The sequence below is a fragment of the Marmota monax genome, unplaced genomic scaffold (assembly GCF_021218885.2).
Source record: "Marmota monax isolate L192 unplaced genomic scaffold, Marmota_monax_Labrador192_F-V1.1 WCK01_AAM20220418_F8-fsc00030, whole genome shotgun sequence".
NCBI lineage: Eukaryota > Metazoa > Chordata > Mammalia > Rodentia > Sciuridae > Marmota > Marmota monax.
Window position 1 is genome coordinate 15,260,993 of NW_026691988.1, and position 22,058 is coordinate 15,283,050.

The 22,058-nt window shown below is 36.8% G+C and overlaps 1 protein-coding gene across 7 annotated transcripts in view; it reads left to right on the forward strand.

Annotated features, from left to right (window-relative positions):
- The window catches only part of Utrn (utrophin), a 513,444-nt gene that overhangs the window by 242,291 nt on the left and 249,095 nt on the right, over positions 1-22,058 (forward strand). For all 7 annotated transcript variants that reach the window (XM_046450838.2, XM_046450847.2, XM_046450858.2 and 4 more), the window contains 4 exons: positions 2,229-2,443; positions 4,741-4,858; positions 8,503-8,708; positions 10,591-10,745. In XM_046450838.2, the coding sequence (XP_046306794.1) occupies positions 2,229-2,443; positions 4,741-4,858; positions 8,503-8,708; positions 10,591-10,745 (694 nt within the window). The remainder of the gene's footprint in view (positions 1-2,228; positions 2,444-4,740; positions 4,859-8,502; positions 8,709-10,590; positions 10,746-22,058) is intronic.

Genomic DNA, 22,058 nt, shown 5'->3' on the forward strand with positions numbered 1-22,058 from the left:
GTTATGTAGCCTTGGTGAAGTACTGCTCTGCTGTTGGGAGAAGGGGCAAGAAAAGGCAAGAGTGCATGATAATGATGAAAGTTTAAGTGTGCCAGCCCCTTCGAAGGGTCGCCAGGAAGCCTGGGCTTCCCAGATGCTGCTTTGCCAACCCCTGACTTGCATGAGCAGAGTGTTTCATTTTAATTTGGATTATTCAGTTACTCATAAAGTTGAACTTTTCTTTATTCAGGTTAAGTGTTTTCTTTCCCTTTTTGTCAGTTGTTGACTTTTTCGGTTTTATAAAAAGCATTTGGTTACTAATTCTTTGTCTTCAATGTGCACAGTCAATCTTGTCTCCCTTTATCTTTTAGATTTTTAAAATCTCTATAGTGCTCTTTTCAGAATTGTTAAACACTCAGGGTTTATTAATAATTTACTGTTTTTGTGTTTTAAGTCATAAAGATATTCTTCATTCCATTAGCTCACAATTTTGGTTTCCTTATTTATGCCCTTCATCTACCAAGAATTAATTTTCCTATGATGCACGTGAGGTCGAAATCTATCCATCATTTCCTCACTCCAGCCATTGGTCATTGCTTTGACAGCATCGTTTATTAAATGATATATTCTTCCACATTGATCTATGATGCAATCCCTGCCAGGGGCACATTTGGTGCCACCTATACTCCGTGGCTCTTCTCTTCCATTGGTTTGTTAGCATGTGTGAGTTCATCATACAGGGAGATAATTGTCATTATTTAAGGACAACAACTAAATAGGTGGTAGGGCTCATCCCTCTTACAGAGATATTTGCTTTAATCTCTTTTTGGTACTTTTCTTTGTATTATTTTTTCAACCAAGATTTTGTATCTGTGATTTTGCCAAGTTATGCTCAAAACTGTTGGTATGTTGATTAGAATTGTACTGAATTTATACTTTGTATTTTTTAGAATATTATTTAAACCTCATCCAATATATCACATGCTACAGTAGGTTCCAGGTAGATTTAATCATTCATTTAACTACCTCATATTAGAGACCAAAGAAAAACAGTATTTAATGCCCTTCACCCTCCCCCAAAACAAAAAACGAAAACCAAAAAACGAAAGAAAATATTTATCAAATTGTTGGAGAAGACAAGAGTTTCTAACTTTCAAACTCTTGGGATAATGATCCCCCAAGAAAGATATATGACTTTTATTATCTCAAGTTTGTTAATAGCTGTATGTTAAGAAAAATGGAGAAAAAAACCCTCACAATACATTTTAAAAGGTCCTCATAAGCATCATTTTCAATGATTTGGCAAGTGTTTATCATTTCCATGTAAATATTGTTCATCCAGATTGATAAGGAAGCAAATTAAAAAACCTAGTGATAAATTATATCACATTTGGCTAGTAAGCATGAAAAATATTTACTATTACTAGCAATAAAATCCATTAACTAAGAACAGTGGTGACGATGTGTGTTTATCCATGGAAATAGATGCCCGTCATATAGATGTGGGATATTGACCAGTTCCACATGCTGCTGTAGGAAATGTAAATTTCCAACTTTTAAGTAAAGCCATTTGGCAATGAATATTAAACACATGCCTTTAAAAATATTTTCTGATCCACTATCGCTACTTTGGGAAATCTCTGCTAAGGTAGTGATTAAAAATGTGGAATATACTCTATGCAAAAAGATATATCTTATAAGTTCTTTTTTAAAGAAAACATTTAAGGAGCAATGTATGTATATAAGCAAAAATTAGGGAATATAAATGTGCATTATTACATAGATATTCACATTAATAAAAAATGAAATATCCTCATGTCATAAAGTTAAATGCAAAGAGAAGAGAAAGTAACACATATATTTGCTTTGTAATTAAGCAAAACATATTGACCCAATAAAATAATACTCCTAGTTTTCCCCCAGTTGTTGTATTATTTATTTGTTTTCTCTCATAATGTGTGTTGATATCCTTTGAGTTATTATTGCTAGCTTTGGACTTTGTGAGATGCTTTAATTGGCTTGATGGCCAAGTAACTACAAAGACGTGCTTATTTCAGGTTATGCCATAGCCATTTCAATATGAAAAAGTATAAGCTTCTTAAAAAATTTTTAATTTAAACTAAATTTTACTTGAATACACATATACATATGCCTGTCATTATTATACTACCATATTAAAAATATCCTTATTTTTATTTTTATTCTTATTCTTTTATCCTTATTCTTACTTTGCTACATGTTTTTTCCAGCTCACCCTAGTGTCCAAAAGGTGGCGCTAGTATCCTCTGCATCAGACATGCCCTTTCACCCTCAGCGTACCTCAGAAATCTCGGTTCCTGCTGATCTGGATAAAACCATAACAGAACTCGCTGACTGGCTGGTATTGATTGACCAGATGCTGAAGTCCAACATCGTCACTGTTGGGGATGTGGAAGAGATCAATAGGACTGTTTCCCGAATGAAAGTAGGTGCATGGTGGAAAGGCTTGTGGGGGTGGTACCACGACCCAGGTTCTACCAGATCTGCTTGGGTCCCCTTTGTTTATCCACAACTCTGAAAGAATGAGGTTTAAAAAAAAACATTATCTGCCAAACAGCCACCCCAGACTAACTGCAAAGAATGAAGCTTTTCAGACTTCATCTAAAGACTCAGTGTATTTTTAAACTCTAAAACTGATATCACGAAGCTAGGCATGTTGGTATAAATGCAAGCTGGTGTTCCATTTAATGCCCGGTGTGATGTAGGATAATTTCCCAGGGCTCTAGTTCAGCTCATTTTTCATAATGAGCTCATTTCATTTCTGACTTTAGAAATAAGTATCCTAACCACAGTTTTATTATTGTACATATACCATCTAATATCAGTATGTAAAAATCTATTTCCATATTAAGTGTGCTAGACTCTGAGCTGTGTGTTTTAAAGGAATACTGAAAAGAATCTTTCAGATAGAAATAGGGAATGTAGTCAGGTGTGGTGGCACACACCTGAAATTCCAATGGCTTGTGAGGCTGAGGCCAGTAGGATTGTGCGTTCAAAGCCAGCCTCAGCAGCTTAGCAAGGCCCTAAGCCACTCAGTGAGACCCTGTCTTGAAATAAAATATAAAAAAGGGCTGGGTCTATTATTTTCATATAAAGATTGTTTTAGGGAAGCAAATTAAAAGACCTAATGATGGATTATATCATATTGGGGGACGTGGCTCAGTGGTTAAGTGCCCCCGGGTTCCATCCCTGGTACCCAAATTAAGGAAGGAAGGAAGGAAGGAAGGAAAAGAAAGAAAAGAAAAGAAATAGGGAATTTATAATAAAATAATAAAACAACTATTGTTAAATGCTCAGTGTGTGCTGGGCATTTTTCTTATTTGCTTCTCCCACAGTCCTCTGAGGTAGGTGCTGTTTCATTCCCATGTCCTTAATAAGCCCCAACTGAAAGAGTCAGGGGCACTGAGTAACCCTCCAGAGAAAAGTTACAATGACAAAGTCTAATAAAATGTCCCAGGGCAGGGGCAGGCCACCTGTTAGGGGAGCCAGGGTGAGCAGAGGGTGGCTTCTGCAAGTGCTGGAAGGCAGGCGGTGGGATTTTGACATCTGAAAATAATGTCAGTGACCTTCCAGGATAGGGAAGAGACAGAAGGCATGGGTTGGTGATGAGGAGCCTTTGGGTCAACATTTGTGCAAGAAGGAGACACAGTGGGGGGTGCGGTGGGACAGACAGCTCCAGTTCCCTTTGTGGAAGAGCTTGCAGGCTGTTAGAGCCCTGTAGACTTTTCCTGCGAAAGCAGTTGGGACACATCTTTCCGCCACTGCCTTTTCTTTTCTGAATTGCAGCTGGGAACTGGTGATAACGATACTTTGCTTCAGTAAGAGGATGAGGATGGATTGGAGGCAAGAGATGCTTAAACCAAAGGAAAGAGCCCTTGCTGAGGGGCTGAGAGGACGTGTTACAATTAGCAGAAATAAGAAGTAGGAGGAATGGGTGTGAATGAAGGTCTGAGGGAAGTGGTTTTGGATTTGTTGTGCTGAGGGGTCCTTATGTTGTTGAGAAGAAAGTGAACAACATTCATGGAAACCTAGTCTGGGATCCAGGATCGGAAGTTGTTAGTAATCCACTTAGAAATAACATTTGTCACTGTAGAAGAGATTGAAGTCCATAAAGCAAGTGGATTCATAAAGTGAAAAGCCCAGGAACATCTTGTCACTCTATTTGTACTTATTTTATAATTAAACCATACTTTCTGAATTCGTTAGCTTTTTGTCCGGATTTATCAGCAACAAGAGCTTCAGTCCATCGAGGAATACCGGTTTTCACTTCTAAGATGATTTAACTTAAAATTATTGTGATTAGCATTTTTCTAATAATGTCACCGTATCCCACAGGGGATGCTGTGTGTACACATGTCTGGTGCAGAAGAGGTGCACCAGGCATCAGCAGCACTAACTGCTCATATTCTTTAGAGGGATTTTCTTAGTCTGCTCAGACTTGATACGTCTTAATTGTCACTATCTTATTGTGTGTGTGTGTGTGTGTGTGTGTGTGTGTGTGTGAAAGCTAAGGCACACAGAAGTAAGGTACCAGGTGGTTAGTGGAAGAGCTGAGATTTGAACCCAAGATCTCTGACTCTTCCTCTGCCTCACTGCTGATGCCTGCCTTAGCGGAGGCAAACGATGACGGTGACAACTTTGACATCACCAAACCGGTTTGCTTAGTTACTGTTCTCAATGTATCGCTTGTTATCATATCTTAATAATCATTTCTCTTAACAGATCACAAAAGCTGACTTAGAACAGCGCCATCCTCAGCTCGATTATGTTTTTACATTGGCACAGAACTTGAAAAACAAAGCTTCCAGTTCAGATGTGAGAACAGCAATCACAGAAAAATGTGAGTTTTTTAAAAAATTGCATATCATCATCCACTTTTCCTGAAAACAAGTCTCTTTCTCTCTTTCACACACACATTTTCAAAGATTCTTCAACTAGAAGTTAATATTATTTGGTGTTTATTACTTTTTATTTATGAAAAATAAATATACCTCCTCTTTTTTTTTTTTTAACTTTTTGTGAACATTGTCACATTACCCTTATAATTCTTCAATGTATTAATATTAGTTTTAAGCAATTACACATTGGACATTTTTTTCATAAGTGTTTTTTTTTTTTTTTTTTAATGGTGGTATTAGGGACTTACACCAGGGCTTAGCACTGAGCTTCATCCCCAGACCTTTTTTAATTTTTATTTTGAGGCAAGGTGTCTCTAAGTTTTCCAGACTGGCCTTGAACTTGGGATCCTCCTGCCTTAGGTTTGTGCCACCACATCCTGCAGTTAGGTTTCTTCTAAAGAAATCAAAACAACAGAAGTCAGAGAAACCTAAAGGAATGAAAATCTGTTCTTTAGTTGTACTTTATTCACTAAAACTGGGTGTTGGTGTGTCGTTGAGCTCACTTAAAACTCATTGCACAGATGTCTGTTGAGCAACTGCTGCATGCCTGTGTGACTGTCACTAGTTTTGGAGGTTCTTTCTTCAAAACAAAACTAAACAACAAAAAAAGGGAACATACAAAACATCAACGGAAATCCTCCTTTGGAGTTCACATTTGAGTTCCAAAGCGTCTTGAATTTGCGTGGCATACAGAACAAGGTCTAGACGTTTGGGGATTGTCACAATCTCCTTGTCTGTCACCTCTCCCGTCTATAGCATTCTGTACTATATATACTCTTTCAAATGTCCCGACATTTCCTGGTCTTCTTCCCTTTATTCAGGTTATTTTTTTTCCTTCTGGCCTTTTTTCTCCGGGTGAAATTTTACTCAGTTGCTAAAATGTCGCCCCTTTGTGAAGTCTCGGCCATACTATTCTTGTTTTATAGCTTTAGTTCCTGCTGTGGCCTTATTCCTCATAACTGTAGATCTCAGAGCTACTTTAATTCTCTCTCCCTTCTAGAGAATGAATATTCACCTTTATAACCCTTGGGCCTCCTGCAGGGCCCAATTCAAATTAGGTACTTAGTAAATAAATATATGTGGCAGAATGTAAACTGGAAGAAGAAAGTCTAATTTTTCTGAAGGGGAGAAAGGCAACTATTTGCATTAGCACCTATGTGTGTGTTTTGAATTCAAAATAAATGTGGTAGCAACAAGGTTACTGTGGAGATGAGTTAGCAAAGAATTTGGGTGTGTGATGATATGGGCTGGTTTCCTTCCTTCTCCGGCTCTGTGTTGGATGATTGATCCTGCCTGTTGCGGGGGCTGTGGATGGTCCCATTTGCCCTCCCCTGGCAGGGACCCCCTCTGTTAATGACACCACACTGTTGACAAAGCCATCTCTGGTTTGCTTTACTACCCTCTGATGTTTTCTTCAGTTACCTCTTTATCAAAACTTATTCTAAGGTTGATTTTATCCTTCCCCTGAATGTCTTCCCTTTCCCATTGAGCACCTTCTTTTATTTTCTTTCCGTGTGTGTGTGTGTGTGTGTGTGTGTGTAGAGGCTATGTAATCTTCATAGCTACTCACTATATAAAACACCCTCCTCAGCTGGAGTGTACCTTCACAAGGAGCCTGTGTTTAGCACTTACAATGAATCAAATAATTTGCTTGTTTTTCATGGTAAACCTGTGATATTTACTGTCACTTGATGTCTTAGGTTTTGTTTAGTATTAAAATATTCTATTAGTAATAGAATTGGTCACAAGTACTTTATGTAATTTTCTTATGGAAAAGGAGAACATCATGATAGATTTGTTTCCCTTTCCTTATGTTAAAAACTTTAACATTTTTTAAACTATGAAGGCAGCATTAAAAAAAGATAATCTTATTGAGCAATTTCTTATGACACATAAGTCTAACTTTTGGTCTTCTGAACAACCTCAAGTTGACAGCTTTTATGGTTTTTTGTAGCCCTATACAATTCCAAGGATTTTATCAGAATATTCTTTATAACTCAGCCGGAATGCTATCTTGTATTTAGGTTCTTCTTGGGGTGGGTACTTAAAAGCCATAGTCTTTCAGATGGTCTGTCAAGCATCATCTAGCTGTTTGTTTGAACCTTCTCTTTGCTCTTGCCTGTGAGTTGTTTCTGGTATTCAGAGCTGCTGTTTACTGGTATTTTAGTTCACGATTATGAACTGCCCCTGAAGACATTAATCAAAAGCTTAAATGTCTTCAGTGTTCTTGTTTCGTAACTCCATGTTAGAAAGAACAGAGAGGAGCACAGGAGATGGGATCAGAGAAGAGGACAGGAAAGAAAAGAAGAGGAGAAGAGAGGAAAGGCGAGGTCAGGGAGAGACAGAAAGGGAGAACACTAGAAAGAGGAGTAGAAATAACTCAAAGGATGGGAGGTAAAGAGCCGGTGTTGAATTTTATGTTTGAAGGTTCCTAGGTACATAGAACTTGAATCTTTTTTACTTTTAGTGTTTCTCTTGAACTTGAAAGTATAAGAATATTTACTTCCTTGGCCTGCCACAGTGGTGCACACTTGTAATCCCTACTACTTGGGCTGCTAAGGCAGGAGGATTGCAAATTTGAGGCCCACCTCAACAATTTAGCAAGATCCTATCACAAAATGAATATAAAAACAGGTCTGCGATGTAGCTTAGTGGTAGGATACCCCCTTATTCAATTCCCAGTACTCTACCCTTATACCCAATCAAACAGGTTTCATGGTACAATAAAAGAAAAAAAAAGTGAAAATTATTCTTAAGTAGTTTGTTCTCTTTTAAAATCTGTACTGCCTTAGAGAATCTCTTTTGCGGGTATCAAGTAACTATATCTGTGTCTTAATGTACTGCTAAATTCTACTTTATCAAACTGGGTTCTGTAAATACAACATTAAAAAGGATATTTTTTTCTTCTTCTGCTTCCTTTTTTTGCTTTATCAGCTAATACTAGTAGATATGTTTATTGTGAGATGTTTTGGTGCACTTCAAGTTGAGTTTAATCCAAAATTTTTCTTCAAGAATGGTTTCAGAAATATTTCTATTAAAATCCAGTCATAGTGGCACATGCCTGTAGTCCTAGTAACTCAGCATGTGGAGACAGGAGGATTGCAAATTTGATGCCAGCCTCAGCACCATAGCAAGACCCTGACTCATTAAAAAATAAGAAATATGGGGCTGGGGCTGGGGCTCAGTTGTAGAGCGCTCTCCTAGCAGGTGCGAGGCGCTGAGTTCGAGCCTCAGCACCACATTTAAAAAGATAAATAAATTAATTTAAAATAAAGATTTTTTAAAATAAGAAATATATATATATATATATATATATACATGCACATATATGATTAATAGTAAGAAATATTTACGTATATATATACACACATACTATATATATTATGTGTATATATATACATATATATACGTGTATATATATATAGTATAGTATGTCTGACATATATTATAGTTCCTTTCAAATGTCTTTGTCAATTGCCCTCTTTTCCTTTTCTGTCATAGACTTTCTATGATCAATCAGGGATCAGTTGTTTTTTCCCTTTCCTGATAGTTACTTTTGGGGGCTACTCCTTATCTGTTTCCCTAGTGGAAAAGGTAAAGAACCAGTGGGACAGCACCCAGCATGGGGTGGATCTGCGTCGGCAGCAGCTGGAGGACATGATTGTGGACAGTCTTCAGTGGGCTGACCACAGGGAGGAGACGGAGGAACTGATGAGAAAATACGAGGCTCGACTCTACATGCTCCAGCAAGCCCGGAGGGATCCGCTTTCCAAACAGATCTCTGATCATCAAGTAAGACTCATTGGCTATTACTCAGCAGTGCCATTTCCTTAGACTTGCTTTTTCTATTTTTCTTAGGAGCCTGTCTTGATGTTTTCCTAAGTTCTTAAAATATATATTGAATTTATATGAAGCATTTGATCAGGAAGTTTTTCTGAATAATTTCTGGAGGCCTAACAAATAGAGTTTTTTTTTTTTTTTGGCTAATGAAAAATCCTCACGAACCAACATCTAGAAAAAGAACATCTTGTAGGATCCCAGAATCCTCATTTTAGTTTCTTTCTTGCCTACCCCAGAGCTTATTTGTATTTGTAAAATTTCTTGAGGCTTTGATTTGAGTGCTACTGTGCTGAGCAAGTCAGTTAATAAGTAAGTTTAGTTTCTTTTAATACATTTATATCCAGACTTATCAATATGTATGTTCCACTGTTGATCAGTTTGATTAGAGTTGATAATAGTGAATACTTATTGTATTTTTAAAATGTTATTTTGAATTATTTCTTATAATAACAGAAAATATTCTTGAGTTGGAGGGTGTATTAGCTGTGAGGTTATATTTTGGTGGAACATTTTATTTACCCTTCAGGTAACTTCAGGTGAAAGTGCACACTGATGAAGAATGTAATAATAAAGACTGTGTGGGAAACAGAATCTAAAACCTGGAAGTATGCTTTTATTCTTCACAAGTGTAGACTTTCCATGGTTACAATTTAAAAAGCAAGTGGCCAGGGGGATTGGTTTCTGAATCATTTTCTGTGTTTATGACACCTGCTGATCATTTCTATCAAACGACTCAAAAGTAATAGCAAAGCCCTGCACCTTAAGTAGAGAAATACAGTAAAAAATAATACCCATGATTCAGTCATCCTATTTGGAACACAGTTGGCTCTTTGTGTCTGTGTGATTAGTATCCACAGATTCAATCAACCAGGGATTGTATGCTATGTAGTTAGATCTGTGATGGTTGCATCTGTATTGAACATGTAAAAAAGTTTTTAAAAAGTCCTTGTAATTATTCCATAAACAATGCAGTATAACAATTATTTATATAGCATTTAAATGATATTAGGGAATACAAGTAAAGTGTACAGGAGGATATGCATAGATTTTGTGCAAATACTGCACCATTTTATATCAAGGACTTGAGCATCTCTGTGAATTTTGATGTCCATGGGAGGGGAAGGCTCTTGGAACTACTTTTCTACAGATACCAAGGGAGGTCTGTTTGCTTCTCTAATTAACAGTGTGGTTCATTTCTCTAGGCTGGATTTTTCTTCCAGTTGCTACACAAATCCTTAGAGGATCATAGTTGTTACTCAGATTTCATGTGGAGATTCTTGTTTCAGAAACTTTCAGGGACAGAAAGTGTCAAGATACCATTGCCTGTGGATGTACTCAGTCTCAGTTTAGCTACCCAGGCAGATTCTCTGTAAACCTTGCTCACTGCTTGATCTATCCAAGCAATTAACTTTGTAAACACGTGCAGCGATCCAGGGGCAAGATGCAGAAGAATTCCACCATTGTTGGTTCTTGCTGTTTCTCCAAGCACATACAGAGGAACTCTGTGTGTGTTCAATTCCTATATAATGCACATTCCTGTAAGATTTAGATGTATAGCAGAAGGCATGAGAGGGACAGATGGTTTGAGGAAATAAAATATCTCAGAGAGGAAAATATAATCAATATCATCTGCCACATACCTGATTTCTTAGACATTTTCCATTTCTAGAATTCTTTTGGTTTAAGCCTACATGCAAGAGTTTGTCCCCTAATTTGTTTTCTTCTTGTGATGTCTGGGTCTCACACATGTTAAAACACCCTTGGAAGCAGTGTTTGTGTAATGGTAATTGCTAAATGACCAGGTCTAACAATTATACTTGAACTTGCACCTTAGATGTTGCTTCAAGAACTGGGTCCTGGCGATGGTGTCATCATGGCATTTGATAATGTCCTGCAGAAACTGCTGGAGGAATATGGTAGTGATGACACAAGGAATGTGAAGGAAACTACTGAGTATCTGAAAACATCATGGATCAATCTAAAGCAAAGGTAATTCTATGACCCTGGCAATTGAATGCATAATGTTAAATTGAGAATTTGACTATTTTTGGTTTTCTCATGGAAACAGCCCCCAAATTTGTAGCTACTAGAAGTACATTTCATTATTATTTTTATTTTTATAGTGTGATATGCTGAGTTGATATTATCATGCCTACTTAGTACAGAATGTGTATTTACTCAATAGCTAGTTGAATTTCTACAATGCCGTTTTCCCTTGAATAAGCCTAAATCTTGCCAATGATTATTCTGATTTCTCTCAGTATTATCTCAAATACATTTTGTAGTACTCTGGTAAGTAACAGATATTTACAGATGCCTCAGGGTAATAATAATTACAATGGTATAGTATTTGGCTGGGTCTCCTCAGTTGAAGATCAGATGCTATGGATTCAACACTGTACTTCTGAAATGATTTATGTGACTTTAGGACTTTAATTAACTTATTATCTTTTCTTTCTGGTTACTGACTAGTCAGTATATTTGGAATGGCCTGAAATAGCGTATGTCTTTAGAAGAGAGATTTTCCTGTCACTTGAACATCTAGGATGTGAGGAGTTGTAAACAGTAGTTAGCATATCTTCAAGATGCAAATTTATATTCATCAGTATAGAGTGTTGACTTTATGCATGGTGCTGGGAATGTCTGTGTCTAGGTGAAACCGTGATTTCTCCAACATCTTTATCTATTTAAATGCAACTTCCTGAAAATTAATTTGATATCAAATTACATTTATTTTGCAGTGAATAAAATTGATAGTGATCAGAACACTTTATGGTATATATATTCCTGGTAATAAACTATGGTCAAGCATTTATTAAAGTTCGACATGGAAGAATTTTTATGCATTTCTTGAATGTTGTTTTCAGTTAGAATCTTTCAAGCAGTTCTGTAAACTCCAGAAGAGAATTATGAGGGAAGCACAGGAGCTTGAATGTGTTGCTGGACATAAGTAGGACACTGGGGGACACGAGACTGGAGTGGCAAAAATACAGAGCTTCAAAAAGGTTAAAGGAGAGTGACTGTAATTTTGATCTTCCTAGCATGTTAGCATAATTTTTCTCTTTTATGGTAACAGATTATTTGGATAGAGTTTGGATCCCATAACTGAGGCAGGGATAGCAGGTGAATTAAAACCAGCTTGAACCCTGATATAATCCCTAAATGTATTTCATCTTATGTTTTACCAAAAATTCCATGTGCAAAGAGTTATGACTTTGTTTATGTTTTAAACAATACCAGAAAAAAAATTGATCACTTAGGAATGAGTGGCCTGCTTTATTTAGTATATCCAGTTCTTTTTTTTTGGCTTTTACTTTGTAAATATTTTAAGACAGCCTACAGCAGTAGTGAGATTCGATGGAAGAAGCAATTAAAAATGAATTATATTCCAAGGTGATCTTTCATTTATCATAGCAGAGACAACCACATATTCCCAGTTTATCATTGTTACAAGAAATCATCCTTGCTCAGTATCTATTTGCAATTTTTTTGGGGGAGGAATAAGCACTTTTATTAATATTTGGACAAGATTCAGATATGTTATTATTTATAAAGTCAGAAAAATAACAACAAAACTGTGGTTCAGAGGATCCCCATGAGTGACAGCTAGGGTTTCTATATATTCAGAGTTTTCTGTTTTAAGCAGTAATATTTATATTATTAATTGTTTTAAATGGACATCTTTTTTTGGAATATATAAATTTTTCCTTCTTAAAGTATGAGAACCTCTGTTAAACTTCTTTCAAATTCTTGACTTTATTAATTTTTTAAAATTTCATTACATCAAGTGTGGAAAGATCATATATGACATAAAAACACTTTGAAATTTTTAACATTGTTGTTGCAGAGATAGAACTAAGGAACTTTAGCAGCTGTACATGAGCCTACAGTTTATCTAAACCTGTGTTTCTCAACCTTTCTCATTATGTCTTCTCTAAGACGCCTTCATAGAGCCCAGCCCCTTATGAAATTTCAATAGTGTGGTATCATGTGTGTCCATATCTGTACTGAATAGTTGTGCTTTACATACATAAAAACAGGGCATTTTTTCTGTCCTTCCTCCCCCATGGCAAGAACTATTTCTCACCTCCTTTGAGACTATGTGGTCTAATCTCCCTCTCTCAGTCAGAAAAGTTAAGCGGCATGCTCAGGTTCACCTAGAAAAACAAAATGGTATTTTTCCTCAAGTGAAAGGTGATAATACCTTCTGTGCTGGGTTCTGAAGCTTTGGTAGTAAATTTATTCAGGTTGCTATGCTTTGTGTGATTGTGTGCTTTACTTTTAGTTTATAAATTTTATTGTGCATGTTCTCATCATCAGGCACTCTGCTCAGCTCTTCATATTTTTTTTTCCTTTGATCCTCACAGTAACCATAGGGGGCAGGCAAGCATTTTCATCTGTGTTTTGTTGGTGAATTAACTGAAGCTCAGAGAAGGTAAAGATTACTGCAACTTACACAGCTCCTACTGGCAGAGCAGGAACTGGATTCAAGCCTTTTTGCTTGTTCCATGAGGCTCATCTCATCTTTAGCAAGACTTTCATTTTTCTTCTTTGTTATCAGAATGTCAGCGATTACTGGTGACTGTTTTGTGTACCTGCCTCTCAGATCTGTGTGTGATTTGGCTTACTGGTTCTTATCTGGGTTGAGTTTAGAAACCAGATCAGATTAAAGATATGGGGGCCTCTTCTATGAATAATGTAACACTGTCTATTAGGTGGCCATTGTGCCCAGTCTAATGGCCTCTGAGAGGCCTTTTGCCAAGTCTCTCTTCTTATCTCCTCCCAGCCATATTCTGTATATACATCATTGTCGGTCTGATTCTGGAGGGGTGAAGGGTGATTATACTTACACAAGGAATAATGTTAGCAGAGCATTGTGTGTAAAGCTTAATATCATCTTTAAGGGAAATGTTTTATAGGAATTGATGTTGGTCTAAATAATTTGGCCATTCACAATTACAGGCCCACAAGATCTTATCTACAATGCCCAAATCCCCAAAAGCTCTGATAACAGAAAGCTTTGAATTAACATGAGACTATTTATTATAGTCTTTATTTATTCATCCTGCTTAGGATGAATAGCCTTGTTCCTAGATGTACGAATATGAATGTGTTTGACTATTGCTTGGGCTGATATGTGATATAGATACATCAATAGTGTTAGTTACCTATTGTACAAAAATTTATTAATTCTGATATTGAGTGACAGCTAGGGTTTCTATATATTAAGAGTTCTGATTAAATGATTGCTGGTATCTTGAGTTCTCTGAGCAGCGGCCTGTCTGTAAGTTTGAGAGTAATCTCTGTATTTTCACTAATGCTCTTTTTGACATTTTTCCCCCTTGCATCTCCTAATGGCAGTTAACCAATTATTTAAAGCATATTATGATGTGATAGTTGGAATGTACTTCTACAAGGTGAATGTCCCTTATCTGAAATGCTTGGGATCAGAAGTTTTTGATTTCAGATTTTTCCAGATTTTGGAATATTTGTATATATAATGATATATGTAAAGTTTGGGGAAGCAAATCTAAACATGAAACTAATTTATGCTTCAAATATACTTGAGAAGGGTTGATAGTATGGCTCTGTGGTTGTGTTAGTTAGTTTTTTTTTTTTGTTTGTTTGTTTCTGTGACTGAAATATCTGACAAGAACAACTTAGAGGAGGAAAAGTGTGTTTGGGGCTGTTTCAGAGGTTCAGTCTCCAGTCAGTTGAATGCTTGCTCTGGGCCCCAGATACAGCAAATATGGATGAAGGGCCCAGCAAAGGAGCCTTGTTCAGTTCATGGCTGGGTCAGGAAATAGACAGCAGGAGGGGAGGAAGGAGCTACAGGGAGAGTGAATCCTTCCAGGGTAGCCCCCAGGGACCCCCTCTCCAACCATGCCCCATCTGCCTACAGTTACCACCCAGTCAGTCCATTCAAACTAGGGTGGACTGATGAGGTCACAGCTCTCATCGTCGACCACTTCACCTCTGAATATCTCTGCATTAACACTGGAGCTTTTGGGAGACACCCTGCATCCAAACTGTAACATGAGCTTTATGCATATAGTCTAAAGGTAATTCATGCAATATTTTAAGTAATCTTCTGTATGAAAAAAAATTTAATGTAGTGGTGTGGAATTTTCCACTTTTGGCATCCTATTGGCATTCAAAAGGTTTTAGATTTTGGAGGTTCAGATTTTTGGATTCAGGATGCTCAATTGGAGTGTGGATCCCTGATTTGTGTCTGAAAGTTTATTTTAACTGTATATATAAACACTCCAGGGATAAACTAACATTTTATATCCATGTATGTATGTATGTGTATATTTATTTATGTTATACATATATACACAATTATCTATTTTGAAGTATTATCAAGGAAATGAGACAGTATAAGTGTATGCTTTAATTTCTTTCTTCCTTTCTTAAAATTTTTGTGTCAAGAATTAAACCCAGGGTTGCTTAACTACTTATCATATCCCTGGCCCTTTTTAAAATATTTTATTTTAGAGGGAAGAGAGGGAAGTTCTCACTGAGTTGGTTAGGGTTTCACTGAGTCGTTGAGGCTAGCTTTGAACTCACGATCCTCCTGCCTTAGCCTCCTTAGCTGCTGGGATTACAAGCATGTGCTACTGTAATTTCTTATGAATTACTAATTACTGTATATTTTTCTCCTTGTCCTTATCCCTGTGAAGTCATATTTTCCTTACCTACTTGAAGGGTTTTCTGGAATGGTACAAGTAGAATGGAGCATTCTGGGTATGATCTCTTGACAACCTATGGTTGAAATCCCACTCTGTGCATTTACTATCTCTGTGGACCTTATTTCAACTCACTGAGTCTTATTTTTCCTTGTTGTAAAGGGGAGACCAGACCTAATGTGTGGGATTATTGTGAGATCAGAAGTTGTATATAAAGTTCATGTTATATGGTTTATGATCAACAACTGGTTGCCTAAATTATCATGTGCCATCCCGGTTACCTTTGTCACCTGTCATCTGATGCACAGTACAGACTGTGGCTGAGTTAGCAGAAGGCTGAGTCATTGTCAGTTGCTCGTTTATAGTCATTCTGAATGATATCTACTTATATTAATGGTAAATCTTTATTACTGGATTTAATTTCTTAGGAAATGCAATTTTCTCAGTGAGATCATCACAGTTGTTGAATTTATGTTGCATTAAGTGTTTTCTGACAAAACAGGAGTCCAACCATCTTGGGTTGGAAGGTGTAGAGGCTGGAGGTGTGACTCAGGGGCAGAGTTCCTGCCTAGCACATGTAAGGCTTTGGGTTTTATATCCAGCACTGAAGAAAGAAAGAAAGCGAGGGGGCGGGGACGGAGGGAGGAAAGAAGGGAGGGAGAAAAAAAGGTGCAGAGTTTTGAAAATTTACAATTATTTCATTGGGTGCCATAAATACAGTATAGATTGATCAGTGAAAGAACCTGAATTTCTAATTTTTAATTATGGCCAGCTGAATGTGTGGAATGTACATAGTTTATAAGATTATATAAATGTTATGCATACTTAAGACTGAATTTGTAAAGTCCTTGGCTATTTTGAAAACAGGTTAAAATCCAAAAATCTGAATTTACTTTCCATTGCATTCTTAAGTTATTCTGTTGCACGTTTTGAAGCTTGTTATTTCTGTGAGTACTTTTTCAGCAATGATTAATTATTGCCCTCCCGGATTAACAAAAAATAAGCGTTCTTCTCAGCACTTACCCATTGTTCAGTTTGGTCCACACTTTTTAATAGCAGTTGGTAGAAGATGCTCATACTGGGATTATGTGTTACTGACCTTAGCCACGCTCCACCATTGAGCTCCTGGAATGAATACGGTAATGCTATAACATCCATGGGCTTAGGTAGAGTACAGGTGACCTGTCTACCCATAAAAGATCTGAGATTTGGGTCAGTCAATTTGATTTATCCTCTCAGAAACTTATTTCTTTCCCTGAAGGTCACCTTTGTTTTTCAACCTGTTTCTTTTTTTTTTTTTTTTTTTTGCTAATATTTTATCTTTAGTTATCCCTTTCAAACTGGGAAGTAAACTGGCCAAGAGAAGTATAAAAATCATGCTCTTCTGCATTTTACTCTTGTTATTTAAAAAAAAAAAATACTTCAGGTACCATTGTATTGTCATTTAAAAAATATTACCAACAATGTCTTTGTGGTATTTTCCCATGAATGTTCATCTTTTCATTTTGTAAATAAATATCAGACTGAAGCATGCAGATATTTTCTGAGTACATTCAGTTGCCTGTCAAATAAATTAAGGGATTCATGCCCATAGTCTTCTTTTTTTCTTTCATTTGATTTTCCCCCCATTAATTATCAATCAGTCAATTAAAGGAGTATTTATTTAGCTTTTTGTTTGCTAACCTCTGTGATCAGTCCTCTGTGACCATAAATATACCAGTGCCTGCCCCCAGGAAGCTGATATTCTATAGGGGAACTATGCAGTAAATAAGAAATTAGCTGCAATGAGGGAGATTGTTTGGTAGAGGAAAAAAGGAGGTGCTGTGTAAGAGAGGGGCTTATGTGGCTTCAGTAATATGTAGAAGAATAGGTCAGAAGGTGACTTTTGAGTTGCTTCTGAAAGTTAAGAGGGAACCATCTGAAGAAAGCTCCAGAGTAAACAACAACAAATACCAAAGTCCGGAGGCAGGAATGTGTCCGGCCGAGTAAAAAGGACAGGCTTGAGATGTGGGAGGTGGGGCAGGCTGAGGGCATATCAGCAAGATGGGAAGAACATGATAGAGGGAAGACGTGCTTCAGAAGAAGAGGAGACTTTGGGGGATTAGATGTGTGGTTTGAGGAGTGGAAACCATGAAAGATGGAAATTTGTAAAAAGATGAATGCTGATATTAGTCACTGAATTGGGAAAGCTCTGGAGGTTTGGGGACAAAATTCAAAAGTATAAAAAAGTGTGGGTTTTTTTTTTTTTTTGACATCGTTGTGTGAAATGCCTATTAGAGATCAAAATGTGTAGGTATTTTTGGATATATAAATGTGGAATTCCAATATTTTGACCTCAGATCTGAATGAGGAATTGTCAGTGTTCACATTGGATATTAAGGCTGTGTGGTTGGATGAGATGACTAGGGGCAAAGTAAAAGGATGTAGAGGAAGATGGCACTTAATCACACCTGTGAGCTTGTAGGGATTGAACAGAAAGGGGGAAAGAGCAAAAAGAATGGACAGGGAGGGGGCATTTCCAATGACAAAGAAAGAAATTCCAGGATTTTCAGGAGTAGAGGGAAGAGATTATTTCTAAGAGAAAATAGAGGAGAATATTTCTAAGGGAGAGTGATCCACTGTGTTGAATTAGGCTGGAGTAATGAGAAAAGATGACAGAGAACATCATTTGTGGAATTGTATACCTTGGAGATGCCTGCGAATTTTGGAAAAGCAAACTGAAGGCAGGGATCAGGTGAGAAGCAGACAGTGAGGGGAAGATGAGGAAGTAGAAATAATTTAGAGAAGGTTTTTGAGAAGAGAGAGATATTGGGTGATACCTAGAGGGGACCGACTCATAAAGAGAAGTGATGCACCTTTCTTTTACAAGGGGATACGCTGAGGTACTTTTGCAAGCTTCTAGGAAAGATCCAGTGGAGGAGAGGCTGGTGACTCAAGTCAGTGGGGAAAGGAAGTCTTTGTGGAGATATCAAAGTAGGATCTGGAGAATTGAGTTTGGTCAGACCTGGGATGCATTTTCCTTCACAACAGGAAAAAGCAATGAGAAGATGACTACAGATGTCCGTGGCCTGGAGCCTCGGTGGTGGGAAGATGAAGGCATCTCTGTGCAAGGACTGAACTTTCTTTGTGGTCCATGTAGCGTGCTGTCAATCAGGTTGGAGGTAGGACTGAAGAAATTGGAAGGAAGAGAATTATATGTACAGTCAGAATCTTGGTGAATGGGACAGAGAGTTTCCTGGGGAGAAATTGATAGTTACTGGACAGTGATGAGTTCCAATTTGTGATTTGTGATACATGTGAGGAGAAGATAATGTTTTTGAAGTATCCTTTAGTAATGTTCATCTACTCAAAAGCAAGTACAAAGAGTGCAAATAAAAGATGGAGAGAGAGAGAGAGAGAATAGGAGAGTGGAAAGTCTTTGGACAGGAGTAGAGATTGGGGTTGTATTTATAATGTGTCTAAGGTGTTTCTTTCTGTGGGTGAAGCAGTCCCTCATTAGAGTTTTGGCTTGGCAAACAGATCTTGAGTTGGATTTCAGACTCCACATACCCATTGAGGCAGTGAATAATCTTTTTAACACATGAAAGTGACCCTGAACCTGGAGTTTACTATATAAATGTCTTGTGTTCCAAAACAGTAGAGTTTTGCCTGGAAAATGGAAGAACATTTGCCTTGGAATAGCACTTGAAAACAACTCCTCACACTGAGACATAAAGCATCTAGGAATAAAAACAACAGCAACAAACTTTCATTACAAGTTGTCAGGGTGACTGATGGCCCCGAGGAAACCAGTTTCAGTGAATATAAGATACTGGATTTGATCTGAGAAGACTGTAGGTTCAGAGGAGACTGCTGATCATAGAGTAGGAGCTCTGGGGCATGATGGAACAAGGGTTTGAGGGTTGGACGTGTACAGAAGGATAGAGTAGTATAGGAGGTACAGTCCAATATTGATTGACTAATTCAATGTCAGTAATGATCTAGCTGATAAAATACATAGATGTGTTGAGATATAGCTTCTTACAAAAATTAGTCATAAATATTTATTTTCTGGCAATGAGAGCCCCAAAAAGAGTTATAGAAGGTGGAACAGGTATTGTGGGATGGAAGTAGAGGAAGTGGGGGGCTCTTCTCTCTGCTTTCCAATTGCATAGCAGTAGTAGCCGAGGACAGAGTTTCCAAAAGTCCCATGATGGAATCCTAAGACTCAACCTCTATGTAGTGATGATTGGTCAACAAAAGACCACAGATCATGGAGAATATCTACAATGACTCATTGTTCACTTTGGCTGCATTTTCCCCATAGCATGCTTTAATATATTTATTGGAGAAATGTTATTTTATTTCCAAAAGATCAAAATTACTTTGTGAAGGTACCCATTGAAATGCTTGAAGAATGGTTTCATTGTAAGTTTTCTACCTGCCACTCAAACTACTGGGGCTACTCTTTTCCATTCTAAAAGAGATAAATATATTTAAATCTCATATCACTGTAAAGGTCACCTTTTAAATACACCAAAATTTAGCAATGCATTACTGTGGGTTTCTAAGATATTCTGTTTCTATTAAAGTCTTTTAAAAAAGCCATTTGTTTGTGTTCAAGTACTCTTTTGATCAATTATAAGCACATGCACACTTGATTAAATAATATATCTTATAGCTTAAAATAGAAAATATTATTTAGCATTTTTAAAATGACATTTTAAAAAGTCCATTTTGTGGGTAGTCGTATTTTATGTTACACAAATGGCCATCGGCTATTTTATAGCCTATCATAGCTGATTTTATTACAGACATCTTTTTGAAAGCTAAGAGTTTACATTTAAAAAATCCTAGTTCCCCTGAGTATAAACTATTATAAATCTGTCACCCATGGATATCCATAAATCTTTTATGGGAAGCTACTTATACTTTTGTTCGGTACCATATTTTGCACCAAAGAATCCTATAATCTGTTATTTCTTCTGTTTGAAGTAAAAATTATTTTGGCTAACAATACCCTGGTAAACTTCACATGTATCTTTTAAGTTTTCAGCCTATCCTTGTTCTTTGTGATTTATAGAGTTTAAAAAGATTTACAAAAACAGTCTTCTCTGCCTTTGTCTTCTAGCCAGAAATTTCCTTAACTTAAAAAAAAAAAAAATTCTTTTCCTGTAGTCATGCTCCTTCCCCTCTATTCCCTCCTTATGTTTCTCAGGATTCCCTCCAGCTCTGTTCTGGTCTTTCTTGAGCTGTAGCAACCAGGACTGCTAAATCAATGTAAAATCCATGTTGAGATTATAGACTTGTGTGAGTTCAGTGCTGGAAGTGATCTTAGAAACCCTCCCTGTTAATGCTCCAACCGCTTGGCTGTCTGCATGGTGCTCCTCTGTACCTGTTGTAACATTTCATTTATAAGCAGTGACTCTTAATGAAGCTGAATTTGAAGCTAGGGTTGAGGGTGAGATGGAAGTTCTCTTCCAGCATATTTTATACTTTTTGTGACAGACTTTATAGTTTTAAAAAGTCCTCTAAGTCTTTTAGTGATCTAGTCCAATATTTTAAAGATGCAAATAAATAAATAAATAAAAATTGAGATTTGAAATTATTTATTCTATGCCATATAGCTAGGAAATGACAGAGGTGGTAGAATTAGGTCTTTCTTTTGTGCATGCAGTGTACAAGTAGCATTAAAGTTAATTTGTTGCCTGTGTGATAAAGTGTGTATGCATAGCCCTGAACTTCTTAACTTTAATGTTTATTTTGGGGGGTCTTAATGCTAGGATAAATTCCTTGAAAAAATTGGAAAAACCTTCAGTATACCACATTGTAGCCTTGGATCTAATTTCTAAAAAAGAATAAATGAGGGGGTAGAGGGAACAAATACATTTGAACTATGTTCTATTAGAAATTTCATATAAATTACATTAATTTTAAAAGTCAGAATACAAATGAACACATATACTCTTACTATGATTATAAACTAATGTGTGTTTGTGTGGTGCTGGTATCTCATGCAAGGACTGTGCATGCTAAGCAAGCTCTGTAGGACTGAGCTATCCCCCTGTCCTTGAATATAAATTTTATAGTGAATATTCATTATAATAATTGGATTGCTAAAAATAGAATTTAGTTTCCAGAATATTCATTAATTTTAGTCATTGATTAAGTTCGCAATAAAAAAAATATCTGACATCTGGTATGTGTTCATTTAAAAACATTTTTCCAGTTGCATTATTAAAGATATTATTAAGTTGTACCACCATTTGACCCAGCAATCCCTCTCCTTGGTCTGTAACCAAAGGATTTAAAAACAGCATACTACAGGGACACAGCCACATCAATGTTTATAGCAGCACAATTCACAATAGCTAAACTGTGGAACCAACCTATATGCCCTTCAATAGATGAATGGATAAAAAAAAATGTGGCATATAAATACAATGAAATACTACTCAGAAATAAAAGAGAATAAAATCATGATAGAGTTAGAGAAGATAATACTAAGTAAAGTTAGTCAATCCCCAAAAGCCAAATGCCAAATGTTTTTTCTGATATAAGGAGGCTGATTCATATTGGGGTAGGGAGGGGGAGCATGGGAGGAATAGACAAACTCTAGATAGGGAAGAGGGGT